At 44.5% G+C, this 19,692-nt stretch overlaps 1 protein-coding gene across 2 annotated transcripts; it reads right to left on the bottom strand.

Moving 5' to 3' along the window:
- Positions 1–3,689: 3,689 nt before the first annotated feature.
- PNP (purine nucleoside phosphorylase) lies at positions 3,690–18,652 on the bottom strand. 2 transcript variants are annotated; one of them, XM_063167564.1, is made up of 6 exons: positions 18,633–18,652; positions 10,259–10,425; positions 9,384–9,487; positions 7,900–8,075; positions 5,145–5,335; positions 3,690–4,231 (listed from the first exon to the last, which is right to left on the bottom strand). In XM_063167564.1, exons 1-6 carry the CDS (start codon positions 18,650–18,652, stop codon positions 4,014–4,016), a joined length of 876 nt encoding a protein of 291 aa, XP_063023634.1. In that variant the 3' UTR covers positions 3,690–4,013. The 2 variants fall into 2 exon arrangements, with proteins under 2 accessions (XP_063023634.1, XP_063023633.1); XM_063167563.1 differs by lacking the exon at positions 18,633–18,652 and adding an exon at positions 13,766–13,788 and having other exon boundaries at positions 10,259–10,428.
- Between the last annotated feature and the right edge of the window lie 1,040 nt (positions 18,653–19,692).

Raw genomic sequence — 19,692 nt, 5'->3', positions numbered from 1 at the left:
TAATTCAACTGCAGGTTTTCAATAAAGAGAAACATCTAAGGGAAATTTGATAACTTGAAGGCAAGGCACACGCTCGCTGCTGAGCTGAGACAGCACAGGTTTTTAAAAGCTTTCTGATTTACTTCTAAATAGGAAAGAATGCAAAAGGCAAACCTCATGTGAAAAAAAAAAAAAAAGAGTGGGAAACCGAGGCTTGCAAAGGAAACAGGATGAATCACACCATCAGATTTTTAGGGTCACAGGGTTGTTTCTCAGATAATAGCAGAGATCTCTACTTAAGCACTCATGGTATGGTCCAGCCAAGGGCTGTGGCAGAGGTTTCTCCTCTTGGCCTCACACTTTTATGTGAATCACTCATGAAGGCATCAATATAACACCTCTGTCTCCTCCAGGGGACTGGAAACAGCAGGATCCTGTGATCTGGAAAGTTTTCTCTGGACTGATGAGCAAGGAAAAAGAAAAGGCTGGCACAGAGGATGAGATGGGCTGGCTCATGAGTCCATGGCTGTGAGTGAGTAAAGGAGGAGCTGTGCCAGCTCTGCCCTGCACTGACACAGGTGTTCCATGTGTCCCTTTGCCATGGGTACTGCCACATGGGACAGCCTGTGCTGGTGGCATTCCCTAATCAGGCAGCACCTGGGCTCAGTGCCAGCCACAGCACTGAGGCAGCAAGGATCATCATGTCTTTGGGGCTCTTTTACCCCTTGCCAGGTAGCTTTTCATGCATCTTTCAGTGTATCTCTATGAACACAATGCCCTGGACTTCAGAAGCAGGTAAGTGCCACAGAGTACAGGAATGAAGAAAGCTGAGGCTGTCATTTCAGCCATGGATGTTGCCAGAAACCACCAAAAGCACTGCACAAAAGGCAGAGCATGAAGGGAGCTGTGTCCTGCCTCCAGCATAGATGACTTGCTGCTCTGGCATTACCACAGCCCACTGCACTTCCCAGCTGCTCAGAAGTTAAGCTGAGCTACTTTGGTTCTTGGTGTTTTTGCCGTAAGTTTGTCAGCCTAGTGAGATCAGTAAGAAATACCTGTGCCAAGTGCTGGTCAAATGTTGGTCCTGCTTATCCTGAGCTTGAGTTCTTGTCCCCCAGGGATGTGGTTCTGTGGTTCTGTGTGGTTTCTCTGGGTTACCCTCCAGCCTGGCAGTTGGATGTAGGGGGAGCAGTTAAGCACCTCCCTTCTTTCTAACCAGTGGCATTGGCACAGCAAACAAAACCACAGTTTTCAGGATCACAGCAGGTTTTATTCCCTCACAGTTCCTTCCCCACATGTCTTTCCCATCTTGTATCACTGTATTTCAGACTTTTGGAATTCATCAGCAGTAAAAGAACACAAAATTGCATTAAAAAGCCAGATGAGCTCACTCTGTTTTGTATTTCTCCGCTCACCTGCAAATGAATAAGATTCTTCCCCAAGTGCCCAGGGCATCTTCCTCTTATCATGGACAGGTACAAAAACCAGGATGTACATGCAAAGTTTGGGCCATCCAAGCCAACTCTGGCCAGCTGAAAGAAGAGCCCCAAACTATTTAAGGGCTCAGATGCAATTTAGATTTTTTTTTTTTTTAAACAGACATAATTTGCTGAAGATTTAACTGTAGGGTGATTTTCAGGTTCAATTTTAAGTTGCATTTCAGCTGTATTCAGACACAAGAGCACAGTATCTGCCTCCGTCTGCCTCCGGTGCAGCTGGAGAGAGGAGCAGACCTGGCCTGCTGAAAACAGATGCTGCTGCCAAGCTCCTCATCATCTCAAACCCTGCCTGAGAAGTACCAGCACAACAGCAGGTTTTTTTGGATGCTTCCCTTCACATCCCAGCCCAGCCTGACTCTGATTAATTAATGGAGTTTGCTGAAATCCCAGCCTTAGCTACTCTGGCTGCTGCTAGCTACAGCACACTGCACAGCTGCCTTCCACTCCCACTTGAGAGACTTTGTATTTACCAAGTATTAATTAGATGAATGTGAAGCACCATTTTCTAGGCAGGGGAAATTATCTGCTCTCTCGCTGCCCTGTAACAAGCTCATACTGGGACAAGTCTGAAAAGGGAGCAGGTAGAAGTGGCTCCTTCTTGCTCTGCACATCTGCCACTTTCCATATTTCCCTGCTTGTGCTGTCCCCCTTGACAAGCACTTCACTCCTGCTTGATCTGGAAAGGGAACAGCATTGTGAAAGATGGAGCTGGAGCCTCTCTCCCCTTGCAGATCATCACCAGAACTGGTCCCAGAGACTGTCCTGACAGTCAGACCCACAGAATGGGAAGAGCTGCTGTCTCTGAGGGCTCCTCCAAGTGCCAGGAGCTGCTGAACAAGTGACTCTGCCAGAAAAGCACAAGCAATGAATCCCTTCCCTTGTACAAATCCTCCAGACCAGGCTGGACAGGTATTTCTCAGGGCTGACCGCAGGTAACATTGTCCAGGAGGAGACAAGGGGCCACCCCAAGGGCTCCCCTACACCTGAAGTGCTACCATGTAATGGAAAACATTCACAGCACAACTGTTCCTCCTGGTGGCAACAGCTGCACCATGAATACTGCAGCTGACACCAGTAATTGCAGCATGAAAGGCTTCAAGCAAATACCCATCTGGAAAAAAATGGAAGAAATGTCATGGAAGGCTGAGGGCTGTGACAGAGGGCAAGTGTCATTGGTAAACAACTGGTCAGCTAAATTTAGGAAGGCAGGTTGGGAGCTCTCCATGACTGGATGGGTGTCTTCAGTTCAGACCACTGAGTCAACTAAAAACATTTAGCTATGACAGTGATGGGCTTTATAGAGAACTACAAGATAAATGAAGGGAAAAAGGTTATCTAATAATTACTGTCACTGTTTCACATCCAGCTGCATCCACAGCTCAGCTTGACCTTTGAGGAACAACGAATAATGCACCATTCTGGTGAATGTTCCCCCTTTCTTGACAGACCATCAGCACTGGTAAGGGAGAACCTCTCCTGTTTGTCCTTTAGTCACTGTTTGGTTCATTTGCTTTATGTAAGAGGACCAAAAAAGTCTCAGAAAAATATCATATCTGTTTCAAAATATCTCCCTTGTAATTTCACATTGCTAAAATCCACAAACTGTTGTTGCTCCAAAATCTGCTGCAGGGACAGCAGCAAAGCTCATGTGAAACATGGGATCAAACAGATTTCTCTGTCTTTGGGCACCAACAGGAAACCAGTCTGCAGTGCTGAAGACACTGACCTCCAAGACATCCAGAAACTGACCAAAACCAGGGAGAGATAGAGCTGGATTCTGTTTCCAGCTTGGCAATGTTTACATGGTGCACAGGTAAGCCTTGCCTTATACTGAGCTGAATTTTCATGTCCTGCTAAATTGGGCAATGAAACAGAATAGGGAGGTGTGAGGAATGCTGGGGATGTTCTGCACTGTAGCAAACAGCAACTGAGCTCTGCAGCTGGTCATGAGGTGCCAAGGATGAGGAAAGAGTGGGATTTCTGGGAGACCTTCTGGGAGGGGAAGCCCCACAACCCCATGGCAATGCAGGGGTTTTCCAAGCTGTAAAATCAATTGCAATTCACCTGCTCTGCACCATTGCTTGTTCCAGGCAGATCTCATCTTTAGCCTGGCCCATTTCATGTATCCAAAACTCAGTCTTTTTATGGGCTTCCTCTGGTTTCAGACCAGGCTCTACTGAAGCAGGCACCAAGCCCCACGACCAACCCTTGACCTGCTTATGTGCAATGGGGAGCAGAGATTTGGGGCAGGAGGGTGTCCCAAGAGAGCAGCTGGAGGTCAGAGTCTCTGGGGCTCTGCTGACACGGGGATTGGGAATGTGTTGAAAGTGCCAGTAAGCTGTTTTGGTCACTGACTATAGCGAGGGGATCATCCTGGCAAAATTCAAAATGAAGCTCTGCACCTGATCAGATAAAGCACAAAGATCAAAAGGTCAATTTAAAATCCAGACAGAAAGGGGCAGTCCACCAACAGCTCTCCCCCAACACTTGGTAGTGCTCACACAGGTTATGCTATGAAGGATTGATGGCTGGAGGTCATAGAGAGTCTGAGCTTTCCCCCAGCTTGCCAAGGAGGTGTGAGATCAGTTTCTGCAGGGCTTCAGCGCGGAGCACCGAGATGCGCAGCACCTCCTCGTGGTTGGCTTTCTCCTGGCTGCTGTAGCTCATCACCGCTTTGTTGGTGATGAGGGAGATCCCAAGGACTCGGAGGCCACAATGCCTGGCTACAATTACCTCTGGGACAGTGCTCATGCCTGCAGGAGGAGAGGAAGGACGAGAATGAGTCAGGATTTACACCAAAACAAGATCTCTCCAAGGCTGCACGATCCTGCCTCCAAGCACACGCCCTTGTCTCACTCCCCCCAGCTCTGTAATAGTTAAAGGCTGTGATATGTACAAGGCTCAAATAGCTGCAGACTACAGTTACAACTCTGCTCAGCACAATAAACCTCCTGCATTTGATCCTTGTGCCACAGCTCCCTCCTCAAGATGTGTCAGACTGCTTGCAGACTTGCTAAGGAAGTACTGATGTGCTGTGTCATTTGGCTCTTCCTTGGCTCAAAAAGCTACTGCAAATAAAAATGGCTTTGATAGGAGCTGAGCTCCTTTCCTCACACACAGCGAATCTGCAGGTGTTAATATACATATTTCCATGAGCCAGGGGTCATGGAAGGAATCATAGCTGGAGAAATCATATGGATCATGGCACTTACTTTTCTTTTACACAGTTGGGAAGGTATCCATGATTACCATCCCTAAACAAGGCTCATAAGGAAGGCTGGTTTGTAGAGAAAAAGCACAGTGAAAATCTTTACAATGTCACAATTAGAAGAAAAATACTATAAAAAGACTTCATTTTTATTGAGCCCCACTCAGTCCTCCTGAAATGGAGCCATCTGAGCATGAGAGGCTCCATGTGTTTGGGGAATAAACACAAAGTTGTGCTGGGATCCCTGTCCTGCTCAGCTGTAAGCACAGGGACTTTGTGCAGATCCTCCCAGGAGCTGCACTAAACCACTGCAGAATGAAGCAGAAATACACAGAGCTCATTTCTCCAGCCCCAGGAGACTTCAGAGAGTCAAAGACCGAAGCAAGTCAGCCTTGAGCAGAATTAACTGTCCTATCCATGTGCTCCAAGAGCCCTGGCAGCCCGGGCCGGCAGCTCACCCACAGCGTCAGCTCCCAGCGCCTGCAGCAGGCGGCACTCGGCGACGGTCTCGTAGCTGGGCCCAGCCTGCAGGCAGTACACTCCTTCCCTGGTGAAGCTCAGCAGCCCCAGCTCCTGGGCACTCTCCATGGCCAGGCTGAGCAGATCTGGTTCATAAGCGTCTGACATGCAGGGAAACCTCACTCCAAACCTGAAAGGCAGAAAAGGGCACAGCTGTGTGGTCGTGCTACTGTTCCCTCTGTCAGAGTCCAGGCGTGGTCATTCTTTAGAGAAAAAGGAAGTGTTGAGGGCAGACCTGCCATGGATGCAATCTCTCTCATTCCACTCTTATAATCAGGTAATTCTACCATCAGTCATGGTTGGAAGGGACCTTCAAAGGTCATCTCATCAAAACCCATGCCGTGAGCAGGGATATCTTCAGCTAGAACAGGTTGCTCAGAGTCCTGTCCCACCTGACCCTGAATCTTTCCAGGAATGGGGCACCTACCTGGGAGTGACAGTCCTGCTAGATCTAGTCATCCAAGACTGTTGGAAGGTCTGGCACTACCTCCCTTCTGCAGGAACCCTTCTGGAATGGTCTTTCAAGGGCTCCTGTCTCTAGGGAGCACTGATGGCCACATCTCTCTCTCCTCAGTAACTGCTCATGATGTCTTTTAAACATTCCCCACCAGACAGTGGCTGCTCTGAGGCACAGAGTCCCTCAGGCTGTCCCTGGAGGGAGGTTTGAGCCTGGCCTGATGGAGCATCAGTCCCTATATTTAAGGCCCATCACAGCAGGCAGCTACTTTACATCTTGGAGCTCCAGGGCCATATTTTAGGTAGCTTTCATCTTCTGCTTCAAGACTGGATCTCTTGCTTTTGGTCTTAAAATAGCAGCTCAGTCCTGCTCCTGCTGGATTGAATCATGCTGGAGTGAATCCTGCAGCAGTAGATGGCAAACACTGTTATGCTGCCACCGAGGACACCTGGAAAATAAACTCCCAGCCATGTTCACCAATGCAGATCAGTGGGAGTGGACCAGGTCCCTCATTTATGCTATTAAAGCTTCTGTTTGTTTACATGTTCTTCCAGCTGAATGCTTAGGGCAGTAGGTGGCTTATTTTGTTTTTATAAACACTAAATATTACATAAATAAAAACAAACTTCCCCTTCTGGTCTAAGGTAATAAGTATTCATCACCATGAAAATTGCTTCCCTTTTCTGAAGGATGGCCAGCAATGCAGAAGCCCAATCTCTAATTTATTAAAAAAATATTATTTCCACATCACTTCATTGCCTCTAGTTTTGCTCTGTTGTGCTTAGATAAATCCTTCCTGGTAGCTCAGCTGGACAGGATTTTAGGAGTTTGCTAAGCTAAATCTCTGCAATACTTTGAAACCTGATTCATAAAGACCTTTTGCCCATTTTGATGCCTTGGTCAGCAGTACAGAAGTCACCTCCCAGAGCACTGCAGTCTTCACCAAGCAGCTGCTTTGGGGAGGCAATGAGGCAGCTATGCTGCCTTTGAACACTGTCCAGATGCAGTTGTTTGATTGGAGCCTCTCCTCCTGCTCCAGAGCAATTATGCAAGCCCAGAGAGCTTTAAACACTCCACGTAGCTTCTCTGCTTTTGATCACTTTCCTCCAACCCACGGCAATACCTACAAAAATGTAAAGATGTTCCACTTCAGATGGGTACTGTCCTCTTGCCATGGAATCGTAGCACAGTGATTATTTCTCCTGAGGCAGCTGCCAGCACCTTTCAGATCCTTTCAGAAGCAAGAGCCAGGTCTGCTGTAACATCAGGAAGGAGCTAACTGAAAGCCAGGCAGGGCACCTTACTCTCAGCAGAACTTTCTCTCTGGGAAGATCTGAGGTCAATCCAGATGCCTGCCCTGCAAACACATCCATTTTTCACAAGGGGCCTTCCACCTCACCAGTCTGATGGTGTCTTGGAAGGATTTGGGGATCATAAATTCATTTTGGAAGGGACCTTGAGGTCATCTAGTCCCGCATCTTGCTCAAAGCAAATCCAAATCTAGTGGCAAGTGCAGTTCAGGGGTGAGAATATGCTAGAAGTTCCTCTCTGCACTCTCAGTAAGGTAAAGATTCTGCTACACAGCCGGTACAGGAAAGCTGACTTCCCAGTTCAGCCAGCAGCAGGTGGCTCTTGTAGATCTCAAGGTCTCTGAAGAAGCTGCCAAGACAACCACCTCTCATCAGAGCAATGCCTTCAGTGAATACAGAGGCACTCCACTTTGGAGACCTGGATACAGCAGTGGTAATCAGGAAATTTAGAGGTTTCATCTTTGCTCTGCCCTCCAGTTACTGCCTGGCCTCTGCTGTACCCATTCCATCACACCAGAAATGGCTGTTGATAAACCCAGGCTGGGGACAGCACAGTTCACTGATTGCTCAGTTAAGAGGAGCCAACAGAGAGAAGGAGTGATAAGAAAAAGAGCAGTGGGTGTCTTTAGCAGATGGTACAGCTGGTCGTGTCAGGAGAAGGATCAGAAGCCTACTTGTACAAAACAAAACCTTCTGGGGGTTTGTGTGTAAGCTCCTTGTAGGCTTGTACAAGTAAGCAACAGCCAAGGGAAGGCAGGGCAGGGGGCACGGCACACACAGCTCCTGCTGTAACTCTTCCCTTGAGGTTACCTGGAGCCAAACTCTGCCTCTCAGTAAACATTTGTCAGTAGGCACAACTGGCAGTCCCAGCCCATGGCTGGAGGAAGAAAGGATTAATTGGTAACAATGGAGCCAATGCCTTCTTACCTCTCATCGTTTGGTCCACGCAGGGGATTCTGCCCTCCCAGGCCAAACAAGCTGATGTGATCCCTTATGAACATGATGTCCCCCACTTGGAAGTGGGGATTCAGTCCTCCAGCAGCATTAGTGACAATCAAGATCTCCACCCCCAGGAGAAAGAACACCCTGATGGGAAAGGTGACCTGCAAGAACCAAAAGCCAATGTGCAAAGAGTGTCACAGTCAGCAGACAGCCATTGCTACTGCATTTGTAGTATCACAATTTGTGGATGCAAAGAGTCTACATATGGAGACAAAACAACCTTCTGCAATTTTAAACATTCCTCTAATTTAAATAGAATGTTAATGCTTTTTAAGCAAATTAAACATAATCTTGCAATGAAAAAAAATCTCTCATTAAAACCCAAGACCACATTTCCTACAGTTGCACTAAGGTCAAATAAAGGTGATACAGAAAGAACATGCAGATAGTTTTTTGCTCACTGCCAAGGTCTTGCAGAGATCAAGCCACTGTGCTGATTGAAGTATCTACTTGGGCACATGGACTTGGAGAGTAATCCAAAGCTAAGGAACAGTTGGGAGCTGGAGAAAAAAAACTTAGAGAAGTTTGATTTTGAGGAGTCACAAAGGAATTTGGATGATACCTGCTATCAATGAAATGCTACTGTGAGCAAAATATTTCCTAGTAATGGGCACCACTTCTTCAAGAAGTAAGTTAATTTTAATAGACAAATTTAATAGACAATTTTAATAGACGTCTTGATAAAGCTAACTTTGTACTGAATGGTTTTAAAATAGCTGGTTTTCTATAAGAAGTCGGGTGGTGCCAAAAATTACAGTTTATATCCAAATGCAAATAACCTCATTGCAAAAAAGGAAAATCACAGAGCTATCCAAATACAAAAAAAAACACACACAAAAAAAAAAAAAAAAAAAAAAAAGAGCCAATAAATAAATACTATTGTTGTTTTCTAGCAGAAAAATATATATGTGCATGGTAGTTAAGATAAATCTCCACACATCCCAGTATGTTATCTGGGAAGTTATAGGTGCTTGCAGTAGCCTGGGAATTTTTCTAGGGAAAAAGAAAGCCTTAAACTATATAAATGCAATAGAAGATTGAAATAGATTATTCTTATCGAAGTCTTCTTGCTGCTGATTTAAATCATGATTAAACTGACTAAGTTAAAGCATGTAAATTAATCTGCCTTATATGATAAACTATTTCCCTCTGTGAGAGCAGCAGGGTCAGCCAATTTGTGTGGCTGTGCAGCATCACCTTCACCCAGCAGAAGCCAACTACCTCTTGGTTTGAACTCCCAATTTTATTTTCTGGGGCAGATCTGAAATCTAAGAAAGGCTCATTTCAAGAGCACTGTAAGTTCATTGCAAGAGCTAACATCCTGCAGCTAGATAGCAAGGCAAGCAGTGACTTCTGCAGCTTTTAAATGCCTCTCCCCATGGTGAATATTTTCCTTAAGGAGAGCTCACCGTGCTGAGAGAGTAGCCTTCATAGGAGTGGAATCGTCCCTGCATGCACACGCAGGGCTGTCCATTCAGCTCCCCAAACACCAATCTGCCAACGTGCCCTGACACTGGAAATTAACAAAGTGGCATTTTAGTTACAGGTCTCAAGGAATTTGACTCTAGAGGGATCTGTTTGTTGATGATTTTGCTTTACTGCAGGGCCAAGCACTGCAAAAGCAAGAGCTGGAAATCAAATAAATAAATAAATAAATAAATAAATAAATACCTATTGAAAAGTAGGGCCCCCAATGAAGGAAATGATTGGCATCTGACTCTAAGGCTTTGGAATGCTGAACACTTGCTTTATTAAAATTATACTATATTACATTACAGCTATACTATAATTATATTACAGAATTATTATAGAATACCATAGAATTTTATAGAATTTTTATAGAAGTATTACAGAATACTAAAGAAAACTTGTGACTATCTCCCAATAGTCAGGACACAACTTTTTCCAATTGGCCAAGGAAACAAAACAGTTTTCAGCAGAATCTAATTGACAAATCACTTTGGGTAAACAATCTCCATAACTCATTCCACAGGTGCAAAACAACAGGAGCAGCAAGCAGAGATAAGAATTGTTTTCCCTTTTTCTCTGAGGTTTTCTTGCTGCCTTTCCTAGAAGAAATTCTTGGGAAATTGTGCTTAGCTTTTCTCTGTAAAGAGAATTGTGGCCACAAATACCTATATCTGTGCTACAATATTTATGTTTTTTTACTGTGAACACACATTTCGCCAGCGTGGGACTGGTTTGCAGACTTGAATGATCCCCGTGTGAGGCTGTGCTGCAGGCTGCTGGTGGCTGGGGTGCTGATGGCCTGAGCTGTGCTCACCTGAGCTCCTTGGGAAGTGGGGGATGTCCTCGTACAGGAAGACTGTCCTGCTGTCCAGCACATCAGCCAGAGCTGCCAGCCCGGAGCCGCAGACGATGGCGACCCTGGGCCGCCGGGCAGCGCGGGCACGCAGCCACTCTGCTGCCTCCTGGCACGCCTCATAGCTGCTTCTGCAGGACGAGAACAGGCCAGGGAGACTTACCAGCCCCTCCTGGCACACCTCATAGCTGCTTCTGCAGGACGAGAACAGGCCAGGGAGGCTTACCAGCCCATTCAAAGAACAAGCTTCAAAGGATAAAAGGTGCAGGGAAAAAGAAATTTCATTAAGACTATAATAATAGAAGCTTCACTGCTATTATTGAAGATGCATCGCTTTAATCTCATGTATTTTACCCCTGACTACAGGGAAATCATTTGAATCCTCTTGGCTGGTTTCTTTCTGTAGATGAAGAATGGCTAATGATACCTAGATCACAGAAATGTCACAAGGCATAACCATTCCTGCTCCTGATGGGCTCTGGTCTCCCCTGAGTTCCTGAAGAAAGGGAAAAGCGCAATTAGACTGAGAAATTCCAACCTATATGAGTGTGCATGGGGATGTCCAGCCTGTGATGAGGAAATACAAATGTGTGGAGTTCTGAAGACACCTGAACAACAGATCTGGAATGCTGTGCTGATGAAGGAGTAGACACTGTCATCTGCAGTAGGTAAAGATTCAGGTGAACTTCTGAGACATGGGTCAAGCATCATCTACAGAGATGGAGAAGGCAATCTCTGTAAGTGCTGAGTGCCATCAGCTCCCACCACTTCCATCTAGGCTGGTACCACATGTCAGACACCCACCCTCTTGATGCCTCGTGCCTTCAGTACAGAAGATAAACATGGAGATCTTACTCATCCCACAGAGTGGGCATGGGATCACACCTGCAGCCCAAGAGGCCCAATGACATCAGTCTCCACCAAAACAAGTGAAAACCAGGAATTTGGGCTCCAGAGTTTAAAGTGATTCAAGAGGGGGACTCGGCAAATACCTCAGTTAAAAAAGTCTAATCCATGAGGGAGCCCCATTGCCTGAAGGTGGGATAGAAGCTGGCATTACAGTGCCTGTTGTACATCTGTCTCATGGGAAAGGAGAAGAGTTCAACTTTTAACCTCTTGGCCCAGTATTCAGATGCCTTAATCACAGTTTTGAAACACAATCAATAGCAAAATAATCCTATAATCCTGTTTTCAATAGGACAGTGCAGAGACTTTCTGAAAGTCAATATCAAGGTTGATTGGAAACTATCCTCAAAAGCAGAGGTACTAATAGTTCTTGGAAGCAACTCAATCATTACCATTGATGAGCAGAATTAATGATTGCACATGGTAGAGGACTGGATCCTGGAGTGAACCCACAGGCAGGGTCAGCAGTCCTCTCTATGAAAAGTTGATCTCATTATTGAGAGGTGAGAAAATCAGATACTGTGAGGCTGTGGGTGATGTAAAATTGACTGGAGGTGCTGATGAGCAGTCACTATCTATCCAGGAATGTTTCTTTTGGTTCTTTTTTGTCAAGTCTTTTTTTTCCAGAGGTGTAAACCCTAGTAATGCTGTGATGCTGCTCTCAGCAGTCTTAGAGGACAGACATAAAAGCTTTCAGAGGTGAGGCGCTCCTCACTGCAGGAGGTTTCAGGCCACTAAGAGGATTTGACTGTGTACAACTGGTTCCTCCAACTAAAGTACCAGATATTGAAACAAAGGTTCTCAATTCTATGCTTTCTCTTTATACTGACAGGGTCAGTAGTTACTGCACAGGTGTTTTCTGTGAGCATTTAGCCTCTTGACAGTCTAGTTGCTACTCTAAGTCCTATCCAGCATAAAATACAGCAAACTTACAGTCCTAGTTAAAAACTGCAATGTCAAAAATACCCAAAAATATCATAAACTTGCAATCCAGTGGGAAGAAATAACTTCCATACGCATAGATTAAAATGAAGAGTCATACTTAGCTGAAGTACTTTTCAAAGGAAAAGTTTGGAAATGAGAGAGTTTATTTACCATCACATACTGAATTTTCTAAGTGTATCATGAGCTCCTGAAATAAGCAGGAGCTGTGAAAATGACATTAATAAAGACTACAGTTGACTACGTTATCACTTGCTCGCAGACAAAAGCTTTAAAAGTGCTTTACATACATTAATGAACAATTCCCCCCAATTTCTCTGTTGAATAACTGTAATCCTTGTTTAGAAATTCAAGGAAACCAAGAGAATTTATATGTAATGCCCAAGGTTTTGACATACCTGTGGCAGGCAGGAGAAAAGAACAAGGTCACCAGGATCTGCTCTTCCTCGTGACCATAATACTGCTTGTTTCAGTTTTTGGTTTTTTTGAAGAGCAAAAACCATTGCAAAATAACATTAGAGAATGGATATTATTCCTATATCCTCAGAAATTTTAGGCATGTGGGATGGAACCCATTCAATGTCTGCAGAGGATATCAGGACTGACTGAGCTATGCCAAGTTATGGTGGATTTTTTTCCCCTTTTAAACAGAAGATATTAAAATACTTCTTAACCAAAGAAGTAAATCTCCAGTGCTGCATATGTTTCCTTGCCTGAAAGGGGCTCCAGCAAGTGCACAGGGGCCTGGCAGAGCCCCGTCCTTCCCAAAGGCTTTGGGCACATCAGAGCTGTCCCCAGTGCTGAGAGCACAGCGATGCCAAAATTAATCTGCTTGCAGTATTTCGCTTTCAGAAACCTTCCGGTGACATCAAAGGGACTGGCAAGCACTGATAATTTCTGAATGCAAGGGAGATACCTGCTCAGCAGGAGCAAAGGGGGAGTTTGACCCGTGGGTCACCCAGCAGAGTGTTCAGCCTGGACCTGCAAGAGCACAAGGCCTGTGCAAGCTTTTTGACAGCCTGAATTAATACATGGAGCACAAAGGCCCCTCTAGCTGCTCTAACAATGCACACCTAATAATAGTGGTCAGTAGCATCGCTTTGGATTAAATCACAGGATCAGCTGAAAACACAATCCCCTTTATTGTGATTGCTGTCATCCACTGGAGAAACACATCTGTTGCAAAACACAGGACTGTCACCGGTGACAGATCTTTTATGGCATGAAAAAAACCCCACTCTTATTTGCTTCTAAGTTGGCTGAAAGCAAATCTATGCAAAAAAAGCAGACGTATCCCAATAAACAGCTAAAGCATTATGTTTGGGGGCACATGGCCATAAGTATTCACAGTCTGTGCCTCTCCACAGGAGATATTTGCCTCTTCTGGCCCATAACCTCTCCCAAGGTCACCTACTCGCTGCCATATTTCATAATACCAGCACCTGCACAGGCAGATGGCCAGATTGCTCTCCAGTAATAAGATGTTTGCTTCTGAGCAGCCTTTGTCTGACATTTATTGAGTGCCCAGTAGAAAGGAAACAAGGTGAAGAAAAGAGATGTAATTTTGTTAGTCCCATCCAGCTTGGACGTCCGTGCACCCCCTATTTCACAGCACCTTACCTGTCTTCCTCAGCATAGGCCATCCTCCTCCTCTCTGGTTAACCAAAAGAAGGGGATGGTTGCTGGAAATGGAGCTGCAGGGGTTTATTTGACCAAAGAGCAGAGGCCTATTGAACCTGCAGAAGCTGCTGCTGTCTCTGGCAGTGAGTCAGGGAAGTGTGTCCCAGCTTCTCTCTGCTGTCCCCTGAGCATCTCTAATCCCCGAGTAGGAGGGGCATGGTCAGGACATCTGCTTTTCTGGCCTCACCCCACATGACACACATGCTCTAGAGCTCTGCAGAAAGCTTACACGCATGCACACACACACTGTAATGCAGATTAAGCCCAGAAATTTCACACACACACAACTTTTCAGCGGCTGACAAGGGATCTGCCTGGATTTGCACCTCTTGCATCACCTGGGAACCAGCTGGAGTCACCTGCTCCTGTGCAATTCAAACCCCTGGCAGTGTGCAGACCCTGTGAGATGACCTGTAGCACCTACCACTGACACCAGACCTTTCCACATCCCACATCATTGCCTTCCCATTCTTTCATGGCAACCACGGGTGATAACCCAGTAGCTCCCCTCAGGGATTTTTGTTCATATCTAATTGTCTCACCCTTCCCAAGAGGAAATACTTCTTTGAGATATACTAAACCTCCATTCAGCAGAATATGGGAGACACAGAAAAGACAACAGACACCCCACCATCTGTCCCTTTAATTTTAGCTTTGCTGTGTATGAAAACAAACATAAAAACAACTCTGTCATATGGATCTGTTTGTGCATCGGTGTTTGATCCCAACAACTGATGTGAACCACATTTTACAGAGCCAGAGATGTTTCCAAGACAATTGAATGCCAAAAAAATTCAAGAAAAGCAGTGATGAGTAGAGACCTTACACACCCTAGCTGAAAGGCCACATCTACAATATGCATTCACAGCTTAATAAATCTAGAAAGGACACATGAGGGTATAATTTATAAATATCACAAGCAGGGACAAAACCTCTATTAGAACTTGTTAATTCTTAGACAAATCATCCAGACATTAACAAAAATTCAGAAAACTGGGCATTTCAGGTCTTGGATTTCTTATTTCTTACATTCCTCTTTCCTTTTGATTTTGAATACCTTGCATCAAACAGACCATTGTTGCCCCAGAAAAGTGTCTCTGAGAACTTCAAAATCAAACAAGGTAATAACTGCACCAAGAAAAAAAAAAAAAACAGGGCATTTTCAGAAAGAGATATGCTTCATGCTGGAAAGCAGAAACCCAGCAATGCCAGCACAGGCTGGGAATCTGCAACAACCAGCAGAATTTAAAAATCCAATTTTGTTTTATTTGTTGAAAAATACAGTTGGCACCGAAGAAATAGAAAATGGATCTGAAGAGAAACCATAATGAGGTCCTTTCCCATCAAGTTCTTGACCTCCTTTCTCCCTCAGGTTCACTCTTCCATTTCTTTCTTGCTTTCTCTTAGAAAGCTTAAAATGCCTCTTCTACGTCAGGACCCACAGTGCATTGCTGCACTTGCTCTTGGTTTGCTGGAGGGAGTAGGAAAATCAACATTAAGGAGCTACAATTAATTTTCCCTTCCATGCCCTCTTTCTAAGTCTGTTTTTCCCATATTTCCCCTCCTTTTCCAGATATGTCTCCTTTTTGTCATTCCCATCCTTGTACTTCTGAATCTTGGCCATATCTGCTTCTGCCTGTTCTAGGTATATTCTCCTTTTTTCAGCATTGTTTTTCTGTACAAAACACAGCAGACTGAGAGCAGAGATGGTTTTAGGTAGATTTAACTGCACCAAACCCTGTGCCCAAAGAGGGCCCATACTGCTTGACTGTGAGCCAGAGTGCCAAAGGATTCTGGAAGTCACCATCACCCCAAGCAACCTTCACCCAAACCCAGGGTCTTAGAGCCACTCACCAGCTCACTCAAGACTTTCTGCCCTCTGGAAGTCCAGGCTCCTTTTGCCACTACTCAGGACTTCTTTGAAACCCATTATTTGCTGCCATTAAATTAAATTTCAGAGCAATATTAGGCCCTTAATGTTGATTTTCCATAGAGCTTGTTGGTATCAGCAGAGTTCTGATGCCCCCCAGATATGTTCCCTTCTTCAGCCTTAATCTGATTACGTTCATTAATCTGATTCTTTTTTTGCAAAGCAGACAAGAGAGATCAGACAGCCTGAGAGCTCTTCCCAATTTGCTCTCATCTAAAACAATCTCCCTCCTAGTTTGGATTTACATGGAAAACAGGATTATCAAAAAGGGGCCATTTTATCTATCTTGCTGCAATGTTGGTTATTTAACAGCAACAAAAATTACTTGAGTTTTAACCTGTAATGCTGCATTGGCTGGACAAGTAAGAGATAAACGTTCACCCTACTAGGACAAAATTAATTTGAGCACTGAGGACATTCATGCCAATTAGACTGCAGGGAATGCTCCAAATCAGATTTATCTAGAAAAAGAAGGTATTGAATAGATTGCATAATGCTGAAAAAAATTATTGAGAGTCTTTTGTCCTGAAGGAATCTCAGTTGTCTCTGTCTGTGTGTGTCTGCAGCAATTTGTATCTATAATCCTGATGTTACTGCCTTGGCTGTCATTCAAGCCCTGCTTCCATAGTGAGAACTTCAACTGCTACAGGATGCAGATACAATCACCTGAAATTATTTTCTAACAATGCTGTACATTCCTACAGCAATTTCCATCTAAAGAAGCGTCGTGAAGTATTTTGCAAGCATTTCATCAAAACATTTAATTAATGCTTTAGGGTAGGTCTCCACTTTCCTGTGTGCTGACATTATCACTGTATCAAATTATTTTGCAGTCTTCTCACACCTCCTGCACATCACTCTTTTGGGAAGAGGAACTGAGCTGCAGAAATATTCACAGAGTGTCTGCACAGTGGGGACAGCCTTGCCCAGAAGAAAGTATCCCCCCTAAGCACTACAGGCATTACCATGCCCTTACAGGTGCTCTTACCTGGGGGGCATTTCTCCCAATTCTCTCACACTTAAAAAAGCCAGGATTCTGCCTCAGTGTTTTAGAGCAAGGTGAAATGGCTAAATTTTGGAAAGATCAGCTTTTCTGCTGACTACCCAAAGCACACGCTCCAGGTTTGATTAAAAATTACTGCCAAGAATTAATCAGGAATTTTGCAGCAATTTGGAAAGGCTTTGTTTGGGAAACTCATTATTGTCTGTACACTGGCTAGCCAGACAGCCACTGGAGTGTTACTAGCCACAAGAAAGGGAGATAAAATTGAATTATATACCAGGAAAGTTATTCCCCAACAGATCATTTTAATAACAATCTCTAACAAGCTCTGCCTGGAGTGGTGAGCATACTGCTCATTGTACATTGACAGGAAAGAGACCTCTGACCACAGTGAATGCAGCAAAGGGCTGGCCAGGGGAACAGAAAACCAGACGTTCAAAGAGCCTGTCATGGTTAGCTGAGCAAAATGAGAGCAAAGCAATGCTTCCATGACAGCCTGAAAATGTTGCCATGGAGGCAGGAGAGATGCAGAAACTTAAGACAAGCAGCAGGAAACCGAGGAGATGCGTGTTCAGTTAGGCCAGACGTCAGAAAAAAGCTTCCAGCTGGCCAAAATGTGCAGTCCTAAATAGCCCTCCTGTGAGGGCAGTGGGAAAAGGCTTTTAGGACAGAGATCAGTCAATGTAAAGGGTTTATGATGTTTACTGGGAGGGAAGCAGCCACAGCACTCACAAATTACATGCCTGCTCTGTAAAACCTCACCATCTTCATAAGACTCAGGCAGGAAGAGGAAGCAACTTGACAAAACCTGTGAATAAATGACACCACAGAAATCAGTAAAAGAGCAGAGATGTCCTAATACCAGCCAACACTTCCATCTTCCAGCTCTGGGAGATGGATCAAATAGCAAAGGGTAAGATTGCAGTTGTGGCCATAGGAGTTTGTGGAAGCAAGAGCACCTGTGGCAAGGAACTTAGAGAGAAAGAGTATAAAAAGGATTATTTGGGGATTTGAGGGAAAGGAGTTGAACCTTCTGAAGGGATACAAAGAGCACAACCAGGGATCAGCAGTGTGTCAGGCTTGGGATGAAAGGATGGGCTTTTCAATGTGGAAGTGCTTTGAGGCAGGCAAAAAACCAGGGGAAAGTGTAGTGGAGGGCTGAAACAATTCCTATGAGAATAAGTGGAAAAGAAACCACAGATCCTGGTGGACTGGAGACTAAAAAAGGCCAGGTACCCCTGTGGTCTACAATAAACACAAATAACTTGAACTAAAAATTATAAGGGATAAGGAAGAAATGCTTTCGGGCCTGTCACAGAAGAAAACAATTCTCAGATAATTAAATTATACAACACAGCTCCATGTAGCACTAAGAATCCTTGACAATAGATATATTTCCCTATTCAACACAGGTAAATGCAGTTCATATCCTGGCACCACAGCCAGCTGCTGGCCTGGGGCTCCAAGATGCTTCTCCATATGAAGAATACAAATTCTCCTTAGGAAGGTCACATATCAAAACAACACAGGACCAAAGCTTATCCTGTTCTGTGGTCTGGTTTCCTCTTCAATAATTGATAATACTTTCACACAGTGAAATGCCAGACCTTTCACTAGGTCTCAGGACCATGTCCTTGTTTCCCCACAGCCCCCTCTGGAAAACACTGATTTCTGGAGGTCAGTAGGTGAATATACAATTACTGGTAGTTGTGGTCTGTCAGGATGTATTTGTGCTGTTCCAACAGGATCAATGCTTCCTCATTATCTTGTGTGTGGTGCAATAATAACACATTATTGAGCAGTTGATAGGTTTTCCCTTTCAGAGATTTTTTTGTTTAAAGAAGCAAAGGTTAGAAAACTGTACGTCATTTTACCAACTGGCTACATCAGACATTGTTTACTGGAGTTTCCCAACTCACTTTCCTTGTAGCAGATAGTGGCTGCAATTCTTCTGGTGATGAAAGTGAAACAAAAATCTGCCTGACTTTGGACTGCAAGCCAGAAGCAGCAGAAGAATGACCCTTACAGATCAGTCCCCAAGGTCATGGAAATCCACCTCATTAAGGGCAACCAGCTGTCCCAGCATCGTGCACCACTGCAATAGACAAGAGTGTTGTGATTTACATACCACACTGTTTAATTTAGATACTCTATTAGCAATAAATCTAATCATAATCATCCACATAATCACTGTGGGTAATTCTTCTCATGTCTGACTGAGAGCCTTCTTCTCTCAACTGCTCTGCCACACCAATGTTAGCATCCCAATTGACAAATATCTTGCATCCAGCACAGTGATAGATAAAACCACAGCGAGATGTGGTGCAAAATTATGTGGGTTTGGGACTGATCAGGGTGAGAAGTACTGGGTATCCCATGGAATCTATGGAAGTTTCTTCCATAGCTCAGCATAGTCTTCCCAGATAACTCCCTGCACACATCCAGTATGATGGAAAGAGCTCCCAAACACCCCAGCATTTCCCCAGCTCCATCACATAGTAGAGTTATAACATATATCTACAAAAGAAAAAAAAAAATCAGGGGCATAAACAAGACTACTTTGCTCTTAATGAGATGTTTAACCTCCTGTGTTTAACTGCCCAATATTCCCTTAAAGACAGATGCTTCCATCTGGGGCTGTTGGTGCCACAGCTGCGCACAGAGGATACAGTCTGATTGGAAAAATAGCAGCTGAAGATCAGCTGATAAAAGTTTAGCTCCATAGAAGCAGGGCTAATGCAGGAAGAAAGAAAGTGCTATGTTCTCATTTTAAGTATCTTACATGGACCAAAGAAACCAAACCAAACAACAACAATAGCAAAAAAGAGAGATTATTTTGCATAAGACATAAGTGTCTACTCAAATTTCTGCTTTAACTTGAAGAGATTTCAGAAAACATAGAAGGATCCTGAAGCTCACAAGCTGAGTTGAAAG

Source organism: Melospiza melodia, chromosome 13, assembly GCF_035770615.1.
Source record: "Melospiza melodia melodia isolate bMelMel2 chromosome 13, bMelMel2.pri, whole genome shotgun sequence".
Lineage (NCBI taxonomy): Eukaryota > Metazoa > Chordata > Aves > Passeriformes > Passerellidae > Melospiza > Melospiza melodia.
This window is presented reverse-complemented; position numbering and strand designations above follow the sequence as displayed.